This window comes from Callorhinus ursinus, unplaced genomic scaffold (assembly GCF_003265705.2).
Source record: "Callorhinus ursinus isolate GAN/ISIS: 27379988/994484 unplaced genomic scaffold, GSC_fseal_2.0 scaffold4, whole genome shotgun sequence".
In the NCBI taxonomy this organism is placed as follows: domain Eukaryota; kingdom Metazoa; phylum Chordata; class Mammalia; order Carnivora; family Otariidae; genus Callorhinus; species Callorhinus ursinus.
In genome coordinates this window covers 2,334,887-2,356,721 of record NW_027397066.1, presented here as the reverse complement: position 1 = coordinate 2,356,721, position 21,835 = coordinate 2,334,887, and the positions used below count along the sequence as shown (strand labels likewise).

The following is a 21,835-nucleotide window of genomic DNA, read 5'->3' as shown; positions in this document are numbered from 1 at the left end:
GAGCTCAGTCCGTGCAGCACCGAGCGTGGCAAGCAGATAATAGGCCTCATGTGTGGCGGCTGGAGGACCACAGATGGCCTCGAGTGAGCTGCAGCATGGACCGGGACCGGCAGCGGGGGTCTTAGCGGCTGGCGCGGGTGGCGCGTGCAGTGAGGCCGTACAAATGGACATTGTGAGGGGCTCTTCTGTCTGGGGATCTCAGTCCCCCTTTCAACACACTGAGTGGCAGCACATGTGCTGATAAACGCCAAGGGCGTTTATACACACCATGTTCAGGCAACATTAAATACCACATATATTCAGAAACTTATCCTGAAAAAGAAGCGTTTAGAAATCATATGAGGACATTTTTATGTCGACCTCAAGCTGCACTAGACGCTAGCCCGTAGTGAGACCATCCCACGTTCCAGGCATGAACACACTTACCTCTTTTTTATCGTGTGCAGGTACATGGTTAAAGTATTCACAGGCCTGCCAGAATAAAATGTTCTCTTCACTGAATTCCTTCCTTAGGAAATCCTAACAAAAACACCATCAATGAATGCTTACACATGACCAAGCTGCTGCTGCATTCCCACTTCTTCCCTGTGTTCACCTCGTGGATGCCAGGGGCTTATAAGCCCGTCTCCCTAACTCACCTGGGGCCACACACGACAGACTGCAAAGCCACATGCACTTTAAGGACCGCTGTGGGCTCCCAAGGGCATGGCGCCCCTTCCCCCTAGCCGGACGCGCCACATGTAGCCGGCCTCCCAGCGTTTATCAGAAGCTCCCTTGCCCCTTGCTGCGGGGAGACCCCTGACGCAGAGCCAAGGCTAGGCCTGGCAGACGCCCCCCAAGCCCCTTGGCCTCGAGTGTGCCAAGCAGGTGGGCAGGGGGGACCCCCTCGGGAGGGCGCCACGGTGACAGCGCCACCTCCGTCCTCGGGGTCGGAGCCCCGGGGTCCTGCTTGAGGAGCCCCCGCAGAGGGTGCACACGCCCCCACCCCCAGCCCGGCCACGCCCCCTCACTCACAGAGAAGTACCGAACCCCGAGAGGGTCCTGCAGGAGGCGCTCAAACGACACGGCCCAGCTGGCGGCTCTCCTCTCTCGCAGGCGCCGGCAGCTCTGCACGCTCGGGAGGCTGGCATTGCTGCTCAGACTGTGGTGGCTCACGCAGTCCTTCAGGTCAGCGCCAGTCAGCTCTGCGGGACCAGCACACACCTCACCTGCACGGGTGTCCTCCTCACCTGCCCAGCAGGGCCTGGCCAGCCTTCTTGGGGGGCGGCGGGGGCTCTCCCCGACGTGCCTTCCCTAAAACATGCACTCAGCCAACGGTCCACACCGAGCGCCTGCAACACGCCCGGCGCTGTTCTAGGGACAGGGAACGTGGCGTGGAACACAACCAACCCCAGTCCTCACACAGCCACACATGCACGCACACGGAGCAGGGAGAGCAGCGACCGCAACCACACGCCCCAAGTCCGTGGCTGAGCACACGCTGCGCACACAACGGGGCTCCCAGGTGATCCCACGCGTGAGGCTCGGGAGGCACCGGGTCTCCGTGGGGTGAGCAGAGGGAAAGGGGCACAGACGGGGTGTCCAGGACCTGGGGCGGCGCTCTGCGTCTGGAGGGAACGTCTGCCATGTGAAAGCACGCAGTCACACGTGTGCCCTGTTGTGGCATAACGTCCAAATGTCCTATTTAACCACACGTGTTGTGACAACTCATTAGAGGCCACCCCAGAGCAGAAAACATGACACATGCCACAGAAGGCTGGCTCCCAAGCATCTACAAAATAGCCCCAAATAGCATGAGTTTCTTTGTCTTTTAGGCAAGCTCCCGAATAATCCACTCCCTTCACAAAGGGAAGGGGAGGTGCTCGGGGAGCCCCGTGTCACCGTCTCCCACTTCGTGTGAGCAGCATGCTGGGGCTCCTGGTCCCCACATGGGCAGGCCTGGTCGGCGAAACCCAAGGGAAGGACCCAGGCCGGCCGGGAGCAGGACCGGACAAACATTCTGCCGTGGACACGTCTCATTCTATACGAACAGCACGTCCCACAGGGCTGTTCCCTCTGCGGGCCCTAACACCAAGGAGACTGAGGACCGAGCCACGGCCCACCGGCCACAGAGGACACAGGACAGAAAAATCCCTAACCCATGTGGGTGTGAGGCTTGGAGGAGCAAAGCTAACTAATGAAACAGGGCTCGTTTGCTACATCCTGGGCTCCTGTCCGCCGCCGCACACAGGCGGCCATCAGGGCTGGTGGTGGGAAGGAGCCCAGGGGACTAGTTGGTTAGCTTGAGCTCTAGGCCAACTGGAAATGCATCTTCTTAGTGAGGAGGGGCCAGCAGTGGCAGAAATGAGGACCAGCGAGGCAGCGTGAGGCCCTGCTACCCTTTAGGCTGACGCCCACCCATGGTTGTGCAGAGAGAGCAGTGGACAGAGGCCTGGCCTGTGGCCACCACGCCCCCAACCAGGCCACGGCACAGCCCTGCTAACCCAGAGAACAGAGGGCCAAGAAAGCAGAACCCAGATTTTGGTCAAAGGGAACCCATGTGGTAACTAGAAGCCACTTGGGCAGGAATCATTCAAAGCTGAAAAAGCATTTAGACTGGAAAAGAAAAGAAAAATAGAAAGTCAAAAAGTAATCTAATATTATACTGCTATAGAAGAAAGTTTAAATAAGATTCAGAAGATGAAACAAGATGAGAGAAGGACAATTTTAATTTTCTTTGTAGCTCAGTAGAATCCACCGTGCGGTACATGTCACTTCTGAGATGAAAGCCTTGTGGTAGAATCTGCCACCACTACTCGCCGAGGACTGCAGGGGAAGGCCCCAGCCCAGAGCTCGTTGGCAAGACGCCAAGCTCACCACATGGCACAGACCCCCCGCTGCTAAACACTGAGCACAGCACGACCAGCCGCGAGGGGCGTGAGGGGCGTGAGCACGGCCCTCTGAGAACCCAGCAACTCCACCATCACGTGGACGGACCACCTAGAATCTCCTTGCTACACGATCCCCACGTGCAGAAGCCGCCGAGCAAGAGCGATCCGCTTCACACTCACACACACCCTCGCTCTCTCTGATTTGTGTCCAGTAACCGTGGCAATGAGGGGCAGAGCCCCACAGATGTTAATTCTCCCCAAATGAACATGTAATCCCAACAGATTTCCCAATAGATGTTTTATTAGAACCAGATGAGCGGGGTGTAAAAGTTCACGTGGAAAACTAAACGTGAAATGCTGGGAAAACAAACCAAACCAGAGCCAGGAGGCAGGGCCAACCCCACCTGGCGCCACACCACAGCCATGTCCCCACTGGGCAGGGGGGCAGCATGGACACGTGGCTGGGACAGAAGGCCACTTGGTGTGGGGACAACTGGAAAACCACCTGAGAGATGATCAAGTCGGGTCCCTTGGGGCACGCTGAAATAAATCTCACCCGGACTGAGGGTTTCAATGTAAGAGCATCAGATTAGAGAAACTCTGGAAGGGAAGACGCAAGCCCAGAGCCGTGAGGGACGAGACAGATAAACAGACGACACCGAACTGGGAGGGCAGGGCTGGCGGGGCAGGCAGGGAGGGGTGCGGGGGTCAAAGGTACGTGCTTCCAGTCACAAGACAAACAAGCCCTGGGACGTGGTGAGCACAGCACAGTGTGGCAGGGCGAGCCAGGGAAGAGAGCAGGTCGGGAAAGTTCCCAAGAAGAAAACCGCACGTGCACGTGTGTGTGTGTGTGGTGAATACGCGACACCGAGCCACCGTGTCGTACACCTGCGGCCCACATAACATCACCTGTCAACTGTACCTCGGTGAAAAATAAAAAATGAAATAAAAGTTTAAAAAAAACACCATAAGCAAAAAAGACAAAGCATGGGGAAATACAATCCATCACACAGACGGAGGACTCACTTTCTTTGTATTTAGGAGCAGCTGTACATCACTAAGAAGAAGATCCGGAAACCAAAGACAACTGGAAGAACGGTGTGGCCGCTCACTGAGTGGGGGCTTGAGATAATTTTCAAAACACACTGTTAAGTATGAGCCCCAAAGCATTCTTCCTCCAGCCCTTTTTTCCTTGAGACAATAAAGGCTGAACTGAGAACTGAACAGAAGGTAACTGGCCTCAGAGGAACTGGGAAAGATGAGGGGCCAGATGTGCAAAGGCCCTGGGGCAGAAGAGGCATGGCTCAGAGCCAGTGTGTCTGGGCTTAGGGGGAAATGGTGGGCCAAGGAGCACAGACTGGACCCTGGGGGGCAGGGAAGAGTAAGGGAAGGTCAAGAAGACACTCCCTCACGGGTCCATCGGCCTGGCTGAGTGACAGGGCAGCCCGAGCTCTGCCCACAGGAGGGTGCAGGCGGTTGGGGCTGTGAGGGCAGGCGGGCACACAGGAAGACCGGCTGCAAACTGCAGACACAGCAGCTGGACCCCATCAAGGGTGGTGGCGCTTTCTGGTGTCCTGGCGTCTGGATTCCAAATGAGCAGCCGGCAGAGTGATTTGGAACACCTACCACCCTCACTCCCAGGGCACACGGGGCAGCAGCGAGGAGGGGCACCTGGCACCCCACCCTGGGCAGGTGCTGTGGGCCGCGGTGCGAGCGTGTGAGTGGATGAGGGAGGACGCGGCACAACAGAACTTGGAAGTGAAAAGTGACCCATCTGTTGACTGAGCTCATTTTTATGAAACGTGGCAAATACTAATTTTTTTTTAAGACTCACAGATCAACAACTGACACTTTAAAAGTCCAGGAGAAAGGCACTTTAAAATTGAGTTAGGACATTCCTGATGCCCCCCCACCCTGCACGCCGTGCCGCCCCCAGACCTTGGGGTCCCCAGTGTTGACAGTCCGGCGGGAGGCAGGCCGAGACGCACGCCGACCCGTGCAGACACAGGCGCAGGAGATGAAGGGGAGAGTCCCCGTGGCCGCAAACCCACTCCTCCTGAAGGCGCACAGGCCCCAGGGGCTGGCTCTCCCGGGGCCCCGCAGAGTCGGGGGGAGTCATCCTGCCGCCAGGCTCCCTGCACCGCGGGAGGAAAAGCTGAGGCTCCTTCCCACGGTCTCCTTTTGTTCCCTTCTGTTTTGTTTCTCATTGAAACCATCAGAACGCCCGCTGGGCCTCAAGTCCAGCGCCAGTGGAGCTCAGAGGGGGAACATGGGAGACAAGGGCCCTGAAGGAGCTGCTCCCCGACCCCCGCGGGGCAGGCCACACACTGTCTGAGGCCGCGGACTCGGCCATTTCCCTCCCGACAGCCGGATTTCAAGGAACATGCACAGTCTTCAAAGTGGGGAAATCACAGACAATTGCTGGCTGCACAAAGCACGTCAATCCCGAGCTCTCCTAACCAGAAGGTCTCCTAGCAACTTTGACCGAAGGCACGTGGTGGGTGCCAGGGCCCTGGGCGGGGGGCGGGGGGGGGGAGCGGGTGCTGCTCAAGTGGGCTTCAAATCCCAGCACCTGCCACGTGTCCGTACCACTCAGGGGCCGGCACCTCGCTCTTGATACCCACCGTCGAAGTCTGAATTTCCTAATTCCACCTTCAGACTCGCTCTGGAATTGTTCTCCAGCAGAGACAATAGTGCACATTTGAGAAAGAACTGATCCTGAGGGCCAGGGCCAGACAGGAGAAGGAAACGAGAAGGGCCAGTGCATCCACCCCACTGCCTGAGCCTCTTGCCTGCTCTGAGCAAGGAGAAAACAGCAGTTCTGCCGAGGATGCCCACCGCCCCGAGTGAGAGCATCATGCTAGAGAACAGCCCCTGCACTTGGTTTCTTTTGCTTCTTTTCTCTTTCAATTGGCCAGCTTGAGTCAAAGAAACGCTTTCCCGGCGAGAAAGTTTTTAAAGTCCGTTTCGGATTTGCTTGAAAACTAGAAAAGCCACCACCTTTATACTGGCTGGATAAACATGCACATTACGTGTTAAAAATGATGTCGACAATGCCTGGGATTACAATTTTATAGCTAATTCCGCACCACAAAGCTTTAGCCCATTACCTCACTGGAACATCCCGTCCAAACCATCATCTCAAACCCCTTAAACATGGAAATCACAACTCGAGGTCAGGATCCTGGGCTACTTGCCCCCAGCCGCCTGAGCCCCCTGAGCAAACATACCTGCAGCCTGCTCAGGTCAGCCAGCCCCCGACAAGCACGACAAGGCGCACAGACCACGAGGGACTTTACCTGGGTAAAGCTGATAAGAGCCACTGTGATGCCACTTAACCAAATACTTCCAACCATTCACCGCAAACCACCCCTCTGAATCCATACCAGGGTCAGCCGGCACAGCCCCCAGGGCCCCAGGCAAAGGCTTGGGCCACACACAGAGACATTGTTCCCAGCTCACGCTCCCCAAGGAGGCCAGTTAGCACACTCCCCGGCGACCTGGGTCCACAGGCCAGGCCGACAGAGGCGACGCTCCCCCTTCGGGCTCACGCAGAGGAAACCAATAGTCTATTCAACACAGAGCATCACAGGGGCTTCATGCATAATTCACGGTGAGACCTTTAGCCACTGCTGCTCACGGAACTTGAATTATTTAGTCGGGCAGAGCTCAGCTAGAGAAGCTGCGCGCTGGAGGCACGAGCGCCCAAGGGGAAGCCTCCTTCAGAGCTTTGCCACAGGCTGCCAGCCCACGGCAGTGCGCTTTCTGTGAAACTGCCAGTGGGAAAGGAAAAAAAATAAATCCCCGTAGCTTTTTACGACAATTCTGAGGCTTTTAAACTTGGATTTCCTGATGTAGCTGAAAACTTTTCTAAATCCCATAAACACAAAGGCCTGTCTTTTCAAAATGAGAACGGAGAGTTCACCCAAAACTGCAGGGTGTCAGGAACAAGTATTGAGTTGGGTCATAAAGCAGCGCATTTTTAGCAGAAGCATGGAAGCTTTCTTTTCAAAACCTGCAGGGGGCGGGACCGGCTCTGGCTGAGGTCTGCAGCCCCCACGGGGACCCGGTTCTCCGGCGGTTCTCCTGCACAGGTGTTCGGTGGCTCCTGACAATTCCAGGAGGACGGAGAGATGAAGCGTGGCCCCTGCTGGTCCTGCTTCCCCATCAACGTCCTTTCTGGCCTCACATTTCTGAAGCACACGAAGACACCCCACAACCACTCGCGGGGCGGCAGCAGTGTGTAGGAGTGGGCTCTGCTTCTTCCTGGCCACAGGGTCTCCAGGCCCCCCCACCCCGCCCCGTGCACGAGGCCAGAGCAGGGGAAGAGGCCCATGTCACTGGAGCCACGGCTGGTGTGGCTCCGAAAGGCGGAGCCCTCAGGGCAGCTGAGTTAGATGGGGAGGCACAGGGGGCTGAACCAGCAGGTGCATGCAAACCCTCACCTGCACTAAAACTGCCCCTTTCTGAGGGCTCTAAGTGCCGTCTTCTGGGGGCAACTTTTTATTTGCATATACTCTCAAACTTGAAGAAAGGTGACAAGAATAGTAAAAGGAACTCCCACACACCCTCTACCCAGATTCACCAGACAGCTACCTACACTCTGCCCTATTTGCTAGATCATCCTGTCTCTCCCCCTCCCTCCCATCCTTCTCTAGACACACACTCGCACGCACACGCACACACGCGCACGCAGACGCGCACACGCACGTTCCAAGCTGTTGGAGATTTAGCTGCACACGATGCCCCTCTTTGCCCCTAAGTCCTTCAGTGTGCATTTCCGAAGAACGAGGACACTCTCCTCCACAAACGCAGCACAATGACCAAACTTGGGAAAAGCACCACAGTCCGTATTCCAATGTCATCAACAATGTCCTTTCTAGCTATTTCCCCAGCTCAGCCCAGGATCAAATTCAGCTCACATAGCTGTCATGTCTCTCTGAAAACTCCCAGCCTTTGTGTTTCCAGACCTCCACCCTGGCCATTACTTTGCAGACTGCCCCTCAGTGTGGGCTGTCTGATGTTTCCTCGTGATTTGGCAGGAATCCTCAGGCAGTGACGTATGTCCTTCTGGACACCTCTCATTAGGAAGCACAGGATGTCAGTTTATTGCAACCCTGGTGATGTTTGGGTGGGGCATCTGCTTCCTCCACCACAGGGCTGCTGTCTCCTGGGAGGGGCAACGGGTGACTCTGGTCCCCCATCCGGCACGTGGCCACCACCCTCCTCCACTCCCGGTCAGAAGTCCACTGTAAGGAAGAGCTTTCCTTTCTTCCCCATTTTTTACAAATCCATTCATCTAGATGAGCAGGCACTCGGTGGGGTTTTATTTTATTCAGTGGCTTATAATCCATAAATGTCTGGGTTTTTTCTTCTCCCTTTCTTGTATGCTCTGCCTCCCGTGGCGCTGGCCCCTGTGTCCTTCCGGTGAGCCTGCACGTGCACTGAGTGTCTCCTGATTTTCAAGTGCCCTTTCATTGCTCCAGACCAGCAAGTAAGGTGTGGTGTCAGGGACAGCTGGTTCCTTTTACTGAAGCGTGGTATTTGGGCACCAAGATCTGCACACGAGGGGTGCTTGCTGCCACTGGCCGGTCTCACTGCTTCCAGAACTTTCCAGCGGACAGAGCTAGGAAATAGATTCACATGCGTGCACACAGCCACACGAGCATCTCCACATTTATCTGTACATCTACTAGAACCATGAGTTCATACTGACACCTCCAACTCCAACCCAACCCCGAGCACATTCTCCTTTCCTATAACCCCCTCCCCAACTGTGGGGAGCTGGGCTCCCATTGCCCTGGATTGTATCTGCTCATTTGCTCAAGCCCAGAATACACCTGAACTCTCTACAAGATCATTTAAGAACAGCTAACCCATACCACTGCAAAAAATAAACCTACTAACTGCGGTCAATCTTTCTTTGTAATTCTTTTTTAGATAAAATATACACAGAGTCAAATGCACAGTCTTAGGTATAGGACTCAGTGAGGTTAGACACCCCGCAATTCGCATGGAAGCTCGGGGGCGCCGAGACACATGGGCCCAGACAGGGGAAATCTACATTCTGAGCCTTTCCTCAGTCAGTACTAGAAGTCTGATTTCTCACTGTTCTGGAAAAGCAGAGCAAGACACACTCTCCACGTCTGAAATGACACAAGTCCTTCTGGAGAAGGAAATGCCAAACAGATGGGGTAAAATGCTGCAGGAGCTCACGAGGCCACGGGAGTGGGCAGAACAGTGACCGAAAAGGGTCAGTGTGGGAAGTGTGAGACGACAAGCGGAGACGGTGCATCTTGTCGCTTGTCGCACTGGATTCTCAGGATTCTGGTCTCAGAGCCATCCACTAACGACCACAAGTGACTGAAGGTGGCATCCGACCCCAGGGAGCCTCCGGGACTCCCCGAAAGGGCACAGGGGGCATTTTTCAAAGACGAGCCATCATCAAATTCATTTATTACACTGGTTTAGACCTAAAAAATGTGCCTTATTCACTTACTAGTTAATTCTTCGTGAAATTAATTTATTTCATTCCCCTGAGTAAAACACATCTACTTTATGAAAGCGATGTTCTTTTATCCTTGCGCCAAGGGCCACATAGGAAGTGTAATTCTCCCAGTTGCAGCCTGCCCTGTCCACAGGACACTGCCCGATGCAGAAGCCCAAGGACCCCAAATTTGAGCTCCACCAGGAAGACTCAAAATGCTGCTAACCCCTCCCCAGAGCCGAGGTAGGGCCACCCACACAGAATACTAAAGGCACAGCGACGGGCCCTGGGCCCACACTGACGCGGGGCAGGGGAAGACAGGGCAGGGGCACTCTCCCCAACAGACCCGGGGGATGCAGTGCTGGCCCTCAAGAAATGAAAAGGATCGAGCACACACAACCCTAGAGGATGTCTGCGGCAGGCAACGTCCTTCCCAGAGACAGCGCCCGGGACCACTCCTGTGAGCAGAAGCTGAGGCGAAGGGAAAGACCGACTTACGTGGCAGGTGTACACAGCGCAGCCACAATCTGTGCCTTTCTGGGGGCAGCTATGGAGCCACAGAGTTTTAATGAAGACGGTAGGGTAGACAGAAAACTAAACACAATGGAATACCTGTGCCTCTTCTATGGCTTCCAAAGAAAACAATCATGTTTAAAAAAGTCATTTGTCCAAAACTAAGTTCCAAAAATCTGGTCCCCATGCCGGTCCCCTGTTCCCTGGGAGCCTTCAGCCCCGCCGGCCCAGAGAAAGCTGGTGTTCACCTGCTCTTCCTCCAGCGGCAGGGGGCTGCAAGGCTCCCGGGACTGCAGCCAGCAGACTGTTTCTCCAGCGGGTGGTACTAAAGCCTGGGGTGCCCACCTCGCAGGCTGGCCGCGGGGATCTGTCAAGCCTGACTCTTCTGTGGAATAAGCAGATGATCGGAGCTCTGCTATACGGGGAGCCCATTCTCCATGTTTTCTTCCTAAAACTGGGTGGGGACATTTAAGATGAATGGGAGGTAAATGGGCCACCTCTGGTTCTCATTTGATAGATATTTGTTGGAGGTCAAAGCTCTGTCCTAGGAGTAGGAGTCTCCAGCCCAGCTCCCCCTGGCACAAGTGTGGTGGCTCACAGCGTGGGTTCTGGAGTCACGCTGCCTGGTTGAATGAGAGCCCCAGGCTTCCCAGCTGGGCAAGGGACTCACCCTTCTGTAAAACTGTGGTAAAAGTCATGTACCGACTTCACGGGGATACCGTGAGTCCCCTCCTTACTCAGTACTGTGACAAATACTACCAGGCTCATAGGAGGCGTTCAGTAACATCGGTTGAGTAAGTGGGTCATGTATCCCAAATACACGAGCCAATGATGAGGTACAGGTAAAAAGGTACATAACTTGAAATTATATGTATCTTGCGGTTTTAATGTATAATTCATGAAATATTTTCTCCTTAAAAAAATTTAAACATAAATCTAAAATCTCTATTATCATTACCTAAAATCCCTGCCCTATCTTCCATCTCCAGAGAAAACCCATCTTATTAATTTGGTGTTGATCTTTCCAGATATGTTTTAATGCTTTTACCAACATATAATATGTTCCCATAGAAACAATGTGTATTGTTTAGGAAAGCTACTAATTTTTATCTTTCTGAATTCTATTAGTTCTGAAAGTCCTGGCCATCCGATTGATATGCTTTGGGTTTTCTATTTCGATGCCAATAACATTCAAGAATAATGATAATTTGGTTTCCTCCTCTCCAAGCTTTTTGAACGTATTTCTTTTTCTTGCCTTATACTGTTGGTCAGAATTCCCGATACAATGTTACATAGTTGCTAAGACAGGGAACATCCTTGCCTTATTCCTGGCTCTAATGAGAATGCTTCTAATGTTTAACCATCAAGTATAACTTTTAAAAATCAGAGCGGGCAATTCTATCAGGTACTCCTTTAGCCTCTATTACAATAATCATATGGTTTTACTCTATTAACACAGCATAATCCGTTTATATGCCTGTGATATTCCACTACCAAATGTAAGTCCCATGGAGTCAGGGACCCTGTTTTGTTCGCAAATGTATCTCCAGTGCCCAAAACAGATTTTAGAAGAAAGCTGGAGAAAGTAGGAGCTCAAAATATAATTGCTAAATGAATAAATGGTTCATTAGTTTCTGGTTTATTATTTCCTTAATCTTAATTTGCACTTATTTTTCTGTTCTGTTTTCCTACCTTCTTATGTTGAAAGCTTAGCTCCTGTATTTTCTAACTGTTCACTTTTATAATATATACATTTAATGCTATAAAATTTTCTCCGGAAACCACTTTGGCTACATCCCATGGTGTTAGTATGTAGCACTATAATTGGGAAGCAGTTCTAAATTGTATTGTAATTTCCAGTTTAATTTTCTCCTTGACCCACAGATTATTTAGAAGCATAGCTTTGAACTTTCCAATGTGTGAATTATTTTTTGTTGTCTTTTTTGTGATTGACATCTATTTAATTACACTGCTGTGAGTAAATGTGCTCTGTATGCCATAAATATTTTTAAAATCTGTAACAAATCCATCTGTGGCATAGGTAATAGTCAACTATAGTCAACACCTCTGGAAAAAAGTATATTTTCTATTGGGTATAAAGTTCTATATACACTTGTTAGATTTTATGTTTCCATTTATTTACCAGCTCGATCTCCTAGTTTCTGAAAAAGGTTATCATGGTCTCTCCCCAGGAGTACGTGTCCACGTATATTGTGGTCCCATCTAAGTTTGCTTTGTAAATGAGATGCTCTATTTTTGGTGCACAGAGCTTCTCTTCTTACACTTTTTTTCACTATGTGTTATTCTGTCCAAGATTCGTATATTCTCATACCAGTTTTTCTTTCTTAGTATCTGCCTGTTATATCTTCTTTCATTTAAGTATTTCAATCTGCCAGGGCTGTTTGTTTTAAAATTGGACTCGCAACAATCTAAGTAGAGAGTTTGTGCCGTTTGATGTTTTTCTCTTCCCATCGATCTTGAAATCTTCTTCAGGACCTGTCCTGGGCTCCTTCTCTGCCCAGTCCCTCTGGGCAGCTGTATCTGCTTCCAGCGGTCAGTTAGACCAAATGCAATCAGAACAACAACAGCGACACTAAGAGCAGTAGCTGGGTTGCCGCAGCTCGTGATGACGTGCCAGGTGCTGCTCGCAGGGCGCCACGTGCATTAACTCTGTGAGCTCGGTCCCAGGACCCCACTGTGCAGATGGGAGCGCTGAGGCACACACCGCCAGGGGCAGAGGTGGGATGTGGCCTCACTGTGCGCCCCGCTGCCTCTCACACTCCAGCCCCCACTCATCCTGAAGGTTTGAGACTTGCCTTTTCTGCACCATCTCTAATTCTTCAAGCTTACCCAGGCATTCAATTCCACTGATACACTGATGACTCCCGAAATTTCTGCATTCTATATCTGTTTATCTAACTGTCTACACAACACCTCCCCGTGGACATTGAGTGAGCATCTCGAAAACCCCAGGTCCAAAGCAGAACTCTTGTTATTGCCTCCCTGTCTGTTTCTCCCCACCCTACTCCTTCCCACCCCTGCAAATACCACGATCATCCCCTAGGTGCCAAAGCGAAAACCCAGAGGTCGGCTTGGGGACCCTGTCTCCTCACTCCATGCGTCCCCCGTGCACACAGGCGTTCTCTCTCAGGTTCCCCGCTGCCCCTCGCTGCCCCTTTCTTGTCTTCTCCTGACTCCCCCTGTCTCCCCAAACCCATACTAGGGCTAAGCTCAATTCATGTTTCAGGCTCAGCTTTGCTCGGCCATGCCGACCCCTGGCTGGGTCAGGCCCCGCACCTTTGCCACTCCAAACAACATCACGCCTGACCACGGCCCACCAGCTACCCACAGGCAGGCGTGGTCTTTGCACTGGCTTCTCTCTCGTGTGACGGGTCACCTTATACACAAATCCTCCAAAAGTCTCGTATGTTGCAGGCTTCTCCCTCACCTTATTTTGGACAATGGAACCTATTTGAGGGTGACACATTAGCCTGAAATCATCTCAATTAATCCTGCTTTTAGATATTTATGGAGATCAGTCACCTAAAAGAAACAGTTAGTTAAAAGACAAATAAACCAAGCCAGATTTAGTATTTATTCCTGGGGAATGACCTCAAGATTTTTATAGAGCAAGGCAGTAAGCAGCTACATAACCAAGATCACAAAACAGATTTTTACACCCAACAGTCTTAATGTCAATGGCTGTTTGTGGCTTTATAATAACATTTCCAGAGAAAGTATCACTCAGAAGTGCTATATCTCGACCAGCTGAGACAGAAGCAGAGACGACTGGAGGACGGTCAGGGACACAACACTGGCTCTGAGATGCACGAGCAAATGCACGGGGCCTGGAAGAGCAGGAGCGGTCCTGAAGGCACACAAAGCTGAGACTACACCACAGATCTCATAGCGCACCAAGAGTGAGAGTAATTACAGCATGAAGTGTCGACCCAATGACAGACAAAGAGGCCAATGGAACAAAAGACAGAGGCCAGAAACAGACCTGCAAATATATGATTACCTGATAAAAGTGCTGCTTCAATTCAGTGAGGAGAGGATCGGCGTTTGCGACACCTGGGTCCAGGCCAGCTGAACCTCAGGCGGGACAGACGAGTCTTGTCCCCTGACTCACACTGTGCCCAAGAAACTGCTTCCAGATGATCTGAGATTTCAGAGGGAAACACTAAAACAATGGCTTTACCTTCACGGTCACGGGACCGTAGAAGATACCACTAGCGGAGTGAACAGGTGAGCCACAGAGGGGCTTACCTGTACACACAAAGTCAAGACAAGCTGATTTCTAGGATATACTTTTTAAATTTTCTACAAATCAACTAGAAAAGAGAGACGATCTGATAGAAAAATGAGCAAAAGTCTTGCACAGGCACTTCACAAAGAGGATATCCAAGGGACCAAAAACGCAAAAGGTGCTCAGTTCACTGGTCATCAGGGAACTGCAATCGCAAACCACGCCCCAATGCCCCATATTCCCTACTAGATGGCTAAAATGCAAAGGGACAATGTGAAGTGCGGAGAGGATGTGACCCCCACACGTGCTGGTTGGTGCACACACAGTGGAACCGTTCTGGAACGCTGTATTTACGCCAGCACGGAGCCGCCTGTCCCAGCAGCAGTGCTCGTGGATGCCCACCGTGGGTCCCGCACGGGCATATGACAGCACGCCACCAGCGACGGCCAGCAGTCAAAACCCACTCAAGTGTCAGCAGCAGTCCTGTGGACTCATGGCCACGGCCATGGAAATGAACGGTTATTGATACGCACAACATGTATAAAACTCATAAGCCTCAATGAAAGGACAGCAACTGGACGCCGAGGAGGGTGTGTGGCATGAGCGCATTGTGTTCAAGTTCAAAAATAGACAAACTGAGCGAAGGTGTCAGCAGTCAGGCTAGTGGTCTGCTTTGGGGTCAGGGACTGGAAAGGGGTACAAGGGGCTTCTGGGGGCTGGTAACACAGCGTGTTCACGTTGTGGAAAGTCCTCAGGCCACTTGTCGCTGGTGTGTGTCTACTTGCAGTGTATGGCTTATTCCCCAAGAACAAGTCTTCATGGCTCGAAGAACAGTTGTAACAAAAACACATCTGAGGTGTCTGAATGAAATACCCTGAGACGTGAGAACAGAAGAAAGAACAGCCTTTCCAAATTAGTATCACGGAATGTAAAACATAACTTTGTAGAATGAAATCAATTATTCTATTAGACTGTTATCGACATCCCTTTCTAGAGTTGTTACCTACCGTTTCTATATTCAAATCAGCCAGGATTGAGTTTTGGGCCTTGTCGTTAGGAACAAAAACGGGGAGCTGTCATAAGTGAGGACTGTCCCATGTGTGTTCCAAGTGGATGTGTCAGCTGAGGGGGGGCAGGTAACTATGCATCTGCGCTCTTGCATTTCGCCAGCAGCGGGGACAGTGACTGGCACGCGCAATCTGCTGGAGGGAACAGTGGTGTGCCTGCAAAGAGCCCGGGCCTGAGAATGGAGAGGCCACGTATGAGGAAAGCGGGCAGAGAGGGCCGAGGGCGCACTGCGCGTGGGGCTGGGGCTCTGGTTCCTCGCCTCCTTCCAGCCGCCAGCAGGACAGACGCAGGGAGCCTGGCCAAACCCAACCTGGGGCCGACCCCTTCCTCCCAGATTCTAGCCATTTCTCCACAGGTCAGTCACTGCCGTGTCAGTGAGCTGGAGTGCAACAACGGGGACTAACTCCAAGGGTTGTCTTTATCAACCTGAGGAAAGAGGACATATGTCAAGGCTGTCAGACTTAGCGACCCTTCAAACATGCATGAGAGCTTTGCAGTACCCAAGAACTGGGACAAGGGAGGCTCACACAAACCCGCTTCTGGTGGGAGCAATGCGCTGAGCACGGGTACACCTGAGTTGAAGCTACAGGACAACCCGTGACGGGCCTCCTGTCCACATGCAGTTAGTGGGCAAGTGCGTGCGCTGCTGTCAGACCGCGAGGGTCAGATGCCCTGCCCCTCTGACCTGCGAAGCTGTCGACCTGCAGACTGGGAGCCGCCTGCTCGCAGGGAGGACTGCATGGGTTCAAGCATGGGAAGCACCCAGGGGAGCCCCTCCTACCTCGAGGAAATGGCACTCGGGCCCCTGGTGTTTCTCCGTATGGAGCTAGAGAGCCAGGAATCCCTCCTGACGAGGTAAGCTCCCCCGCCAGATTGCTTCCAATCAGAGGAAGGGCACTTCCTGGGGCCCTCTAGGATCCCCTGAACTAGTTCACAGAGAGGAGTGGGTGGTGCTGGAGACACAGGATGCCCGCCCCCCCAAGTGGGAGGCAGAGCCTAGTCACAGCGGCCACGGGAGACCTGTCTGGGAGAGTCAGGGCAAGATCCCTCATTCATTTCACTGGTTCATTCTGGCGCCACAACAAATCCCATCAGAATATTACAGGAATGTGAAGGTAACCCAGGCTTACTGGGTTCCAGAATTCGGTGTTTGCTCATTCACTGGCTGTTCCAAGTGCCCCAATCTGAGCCAGGGCTGGATACACCAGGGACAGGCCCGGGGGGGATTGAGAACCCACTCTTTCTGGGTTGTGAGGGCAGCTTTTATTCTCTAGGTAATGGGAAATCACAGAAGTTCTTTGTGCAGGAAAGTGTCATGGTCTGAGTTTTGTTTAGAATTCGAGAGACCATATCCCACAATTACAGTGAAAAAAATTATATCACAAGAATTCTATGTGTGGCACCGATGGGGTAACTGGGACCGGTTGCCACATATTATAGAAAACTAGGCAAAATAGACCAACAACAGCTCTCAAAAACTGGACCACAGTCACTGTAAGACCCTGATTCCTGATGGAAAAGAAATCAGTGAGGTGAGTCCCGAGACTGCCCAGCACCCCGCCACAGGCACCCACAGAGTGCAGCGTGGGGAAGGGGGAGCCGCATAGACGACAGCCCTATCACTGTGCTAGACAGACAGAGACGAGATCAGGGAAGCCCAGGGTGGCTGGAATCAGCAGGGGCTGCACGAGCAAGTGGAGAAAGAGCTGCAGGGAGCTCACAGGAGACCCTGGGGCCTGTTGCTGAGTTCCGGCTCACGCGGGCACGGGGTGAAACCCCACGAGGCTGGGCAAAGAGCAGCCGGCGAGCTCACGCAGGGTTGGGGGATCTCAGAGTCCCAAGCAGTTCTTGTTGGACATCTGTCCCTCGATGGAGACCACACATGTGTTAGGCTTAAGTAGCAGGGCTAAGGCAGCCTACAGGAAAAGCTACCTTAGACTTGCCCTAAAAAAGCCTAAAAACAAGCCTCAAAGAGATCGAGCCAACCCACAAGTAGCTTTACTGCCTATTAAACAAACTTCTGTACTCTTCAAAGGAAGATCACAAAATCCAGCACCAGCTGAAAATCCCTAGATGTGTGAAGATGCAGAAAAATGTGACCCATAACCAGTCAACAGGACAGACTCGCAAATGACAGCGATGGTGCGTTAGCAGCCGAGGACCTGGAGACGCGCAGAGACGCTGCGAACACGCTCGCGGGCGTACGGAAGGCGGGGGCGCGGTGAGGAAAAGAGGAGAAGGGCTGGAGGAGCCACAGAGGCTCTGCTGCGACAGAGACACGGCCTCAGAGGCGAGTAGGTCACAGGACAGCACGAACGCGTATTAGACGCTGCGGAAGAAGAGATCAGCGGACTTAAGGACGGAGCTAAGGAGTCTACGAACTGTGACGCGCAGGAGAGATAAAGAAGGACTAAAAATGAACACGTCTCCAGGGCAGTCGGAAAAGCTCGAGCAGCCTAACCTTCTTGTAATTAAAGTAGGAAATGCCTGATTCTCAAGAAGCACGTACACAACAAAACCAAATCAAGAGTTATCATGGTTAAACTGCTGAGAACGAGCAATAAAGAGAAAATCTTAAAAGCCGCCTACGTGGTATGCTCAGATGCATACCCTTTACCTTCTTGCAGTTTATCTAACTTGGGGACGGGAGTTTTTCCCTCTTTGCACAAAAACTATTCAGAGAGAGCCCTTGGGAAAAGCCCTGAGTCCTCCCCGACCTCAGGGTCTACTTTTAAACCTTTCCTCTAAATTATTATGGCCAATCAAATTTTAGACCCAATCTATAAAATGCTTTCTCTCAGCAACTTTATGAATATTCTGAGAGTGAATCTATTAAAATTTTTTAGACCATTTTGAAAGTCCTTTGGCAAAAAACCTCCCCAACATATAAAACAACATGATTTCAGTGGACTCCTTATGAAAGTATAACACAGACTGAAAAATGCACAAGTCACAAGTGCATAGCTGGATTTTCACATGTGAATGCACCCTTGGAACCAGCTCCCAGATCAAGAGGCAGAACTTGAGCAGCCTGGGAGCTATAACCACTTCCCAGATGGACACACGGCTTATGAAAACAGCCTGTACACTCCACTCTTTGTACACTACAGTTTTGTAAGGGAGGCTCCCCCCCATCCCACACACCAAGAATCAAAGTAATCGATTCCCTTGGAGTAGGAAGGATATACACCTGCTTCCAGACAGGGCCTCTCGGAGGAGGAGGAGGAATGGCCACAGGAAGGGTACAAAGGGGACCTCCACTGTGATTTTAATGCTTTAGAAAAAGGGTCTAAAGCAAATACGCTCAAATGTTAACATGTGTTACTTCTGGGAGGTAGGTATACGCTCACTGGCTTTATTACTTTAAAATTCTGTTTGCTTAAAAAAAGAAATTCACCATAGAAATAATTACTAATAGGGCTCACCCGTGTGGCTCAGTCAGTTAAGCGTCTGCCTTCGGCTCAGGTCATGATCTTGGGGGCCTGTGATCGAGCCCCATGTCAGGGTCCCTGCTTAGTGTGGAGCCCGCTTCTCCCTCTCCCTCTGCCCCTCCCCCCACACGTGTTTTCTCTCTCTCTCTCTCTCTCTCAAATAAATAAAATCTTAAAAAAAAGAAAGAATTAGTAATAAAAACTCTCTCCAAATATCATATAGAACTGGAAAGAAAGAAGCACGTTGGAAGGCATCTTGGCAGAAATCAAGTGAACGATCAGAAGCAAGAGGGAGTTTATCTGTGAGCTGCATTTATTCTCGTGCAGGATGATGTTAAGGGAGAGACTCTCCAAATCCCAAACACCTAAAACAGTAAGAGTCACTTCTAGAAATCAAAGTTCACTATGTGAAGTGAGTGGAGCTCAGAGCCTCGAGGCAGACCCACATGGAGAGCTGGAGGTTGGCTTCTGGTGGGAGGAGGCAAAGACCCCCAGCTTGGAGGTGAGAAATGGGGGTCCTCCCGTGGACCTGATCCAGGCTGTGCCCACCATCATTCACTGCGTGTCCAGCCAGAGTTAAGGAGGGGACAGAGCCTGGAAAGACATGGCCTGGCAGCCCAGGGAGCTGTGCTCAGCCCGTCAGGTGTGTTCAAACTTCTGGGGGGCAGAACCCTTGCTGAACCCCGGAGACAGAACGGCCAGACCCAGCCCCTCACCACCCGGCGTCCAGAGGAGCTGGCGAAAAGGGGGATTTGTAAGGCTCTCGTCTACAGCAACCTACTTTCTCCACTTTCATTTCCTACTAAAAGTTGTATTTAGAAACAAAACAAGCCTGCACATGGCAGCATCCCAAGTAAGTACGGGCATGTGAAGTAGGCTCCCAGGCCCCTTCCCCACACCACTGCAGGCGGGAGGGGGGCGGCAAACTTCAAAAAAGCAACCATAGGAGGAGGCCGTCTCATGCCATAAGCTTCAAACAGGAGAAAGAAAAAAAAGGAGAAGGAGAAAAGCCAAAGAAAGATTAAAAAAAAAAAAAGTTTCTGCAGGTTCTCTGCCTAACCAACCCCCGAGTCCCCAGGAGTTGTCCTAGGGAAGGAGGTGACTCAGCAGAACCCCGACATTCTCAGTGAGGCAGGCTAACGGGGAAGCTGGGGAGAGTGGGGCTAAACCTTTGTGGGTACATCCCCCGCTGGCTCCGAGGATCTCGGCCCAGGCAGGGAGGACACGGGGGCTCAGCCCTGGGGTCTCCCTATAGGCTGGAGAATGTCAGTACCAGAAAGTGATCAGGGTCACAGCGACTGCTGACCTACACAGATGGGAAGACGGACGGACTGATGGGTAAACGGACGGGTGGTAGATGGGCGGGTAGAAGGAAGGATGGACGGATGCTTGGATGAGAGAAGGTACAGAACATGCAAAAGACAAACACAAACTCTGGTCTGAAAGGAAACAGAGCACAAAGACCGTTAAAATTCTTCATGTTCTAGGAGGGAACGGGGAGGGTACACAGCTGAGAAAAACAAATTCCTCAAGATCAATACTATTATAGACCCAATAAAGAGGAAAAAAGAGACGAGATAGGTCTGAAAATCAAATTAATGACTTAGAAATAAAGACTTTTGCAACCAAGCTGTATGGAGTATGATGAGAACAGAAGAAGCAGAAACGTGAGGAACAGAGCACCTGTGGGCGGTCAGAAAGCCGCTAGTGAGTCCAAGTGAAAAAGCAGAGACAGAGAAGCCCTTGGAAGGGCTGACGGCGAGCCTTCTCTCCCCCACTCCCTGCAGAGTGGAAGCTCGCAGCCACGGGCTGCACATTCCACGGGTGACTGTACTCTGTGGCCGCAAACCCAGGAGGGGTGGGAACACAGGAGGAGCGTGTGGGGGCTGCTGGCCGGGCCTCCCTTGGGCATCTGAGCCACCGAGCAGCCTGAGGGCCCCCGGCCTGGTCCTCTCTGCCCGGCACCACAACGCAGGGGACCCTAACCTGCACGGATGACCTGGCACGCCGGGCAGCGTGGCTCTGGCCTGCTGTGCCCCAGCCTCAGCTGTTCTCCGTAGAAACACCTGCAGTGACGTTCACCTAGTTCAGGGTGGTTGGATTTGGGTTGCTTTTTTTTTTTTTTTTTTTTTAAGAATATTTATTTGAGAGAGAGAGAAAACACAAGCAGGGGTGGGGGGCAGAGGGAAAGAATCTCAAGCAGACTCCCCACTGACCAGGGAGCCCGACACAGGACTGGATTCCACGACCCATGAGCTCACGACCTGAAGTGAAATCAAGAGTCAACTGCCCAATTGACTGAGCCACCCAGGCGCCCCCTGGGGTGATTTTTTTAAAGCCGTTTTCTGTTTTACTTTTTCTTATTACTTAAGTTATTTATGATACATATGTATCATTTTACCCAAAAAGGTCATTTTCCTCAAATATAGAATATGTAAAAATAAAGTGGGGATTCGGCATCAGTGGCTGGGAGGGGAGATGCAGCATCGGAGCTGAGCCCATCAGCTCCACGTCACCCCGCGGCTGCCACCCACCATACAGCCTTACCTCTTGGAGCCTTATAGCTCTTGCTCTCCCAGCCTCCGGCATGAACGGACCACCGTCTGTCCCTGGGGTCCTCTGTGTAGACGTGTGCCATGGCAGGAGGAGTGATCTCAGGGCCCTAGAGGGCTCCGGTGTGCGAGGATGCCAGAGTTAGTCACCACTCTGCTGGTGGACATTTGGCCCTGCCTAGCAGCGTGGCATCAAGATGGGGGCGGGGCAGCATGTACCGACCGCGGCAAGCACAGTGCCAGCATACAGCAGAACAACTCTCCTCCTCGGCCCTCACCGTGCTCCCACAGGGCTCCCATGGCTCCCACGGGGCCTCCTCCCTGCGCTCTTCCAGGCCCTATGCCGCACTCAGAGAATGCCAAGGCTGAAGGTCTGACCTGCTCAGTGCTGGCCATGGCATCAGAAGCCCCTCTGCAGAAGGTTTGCAAACCCTATCTGGTAGAGGAGTCATATCCAAAATATACAAGAAACTCATACAATTCAGTAACAAAAAACCCGAGTAACCAGATAAAAAAGGACCTGCGTAGACAGTTTTCCAAAGAAGACATGCAGATGGCCAGCAGGCACGTGGAAAGATCCTCAACATCCCTCATCATCAGGGAGATGCAAGTCAAAACCCCAGTGAGGGATCCCCTCACCTCCGTTAGGATGGCTCTCATCAAAG

At 52.0% G+C, this 21,835-nt stretch overlaps 1 protein-coding gene across 6 annotated transcripts in view; it reads right to left on the bottom strand.

Moving 5' to 3' along the window:
- Nucleotides 1-21,835, bottom strand: part of RGS12 (regulator of G protein signaling 12) — a 109,123-nt gene that overhangs the window by 21,447 nt on the left and 65,841 nt on the right. For 5 of the 6 annotated variants that reach the window (XR_012377825.1, XM_025887528.2, XM_073891356.1 and 2 more), the window contains exons 5-6: nt 1,015-1,184; nt 427-519 (exon numbers count right to left, since the gene is read on the bottom strand). Coding sequence is in view for 4 of the 6 variants with exons in the window: in XM_025887528.2 (XP_025743313.1) it covers nt 427-519; nt 1,015-1,184 (263 nt within the window). In the remaining 2 variants the exon portion in view is untranslated. Of the gene's footprint in view, nt 1-426; nt 520-638; nt 973-1,014; nt 1,185-21,835 lie in introns of those variants that run through there. The other variant, XM_073891358.1, reaches the window with a different exon arrangement.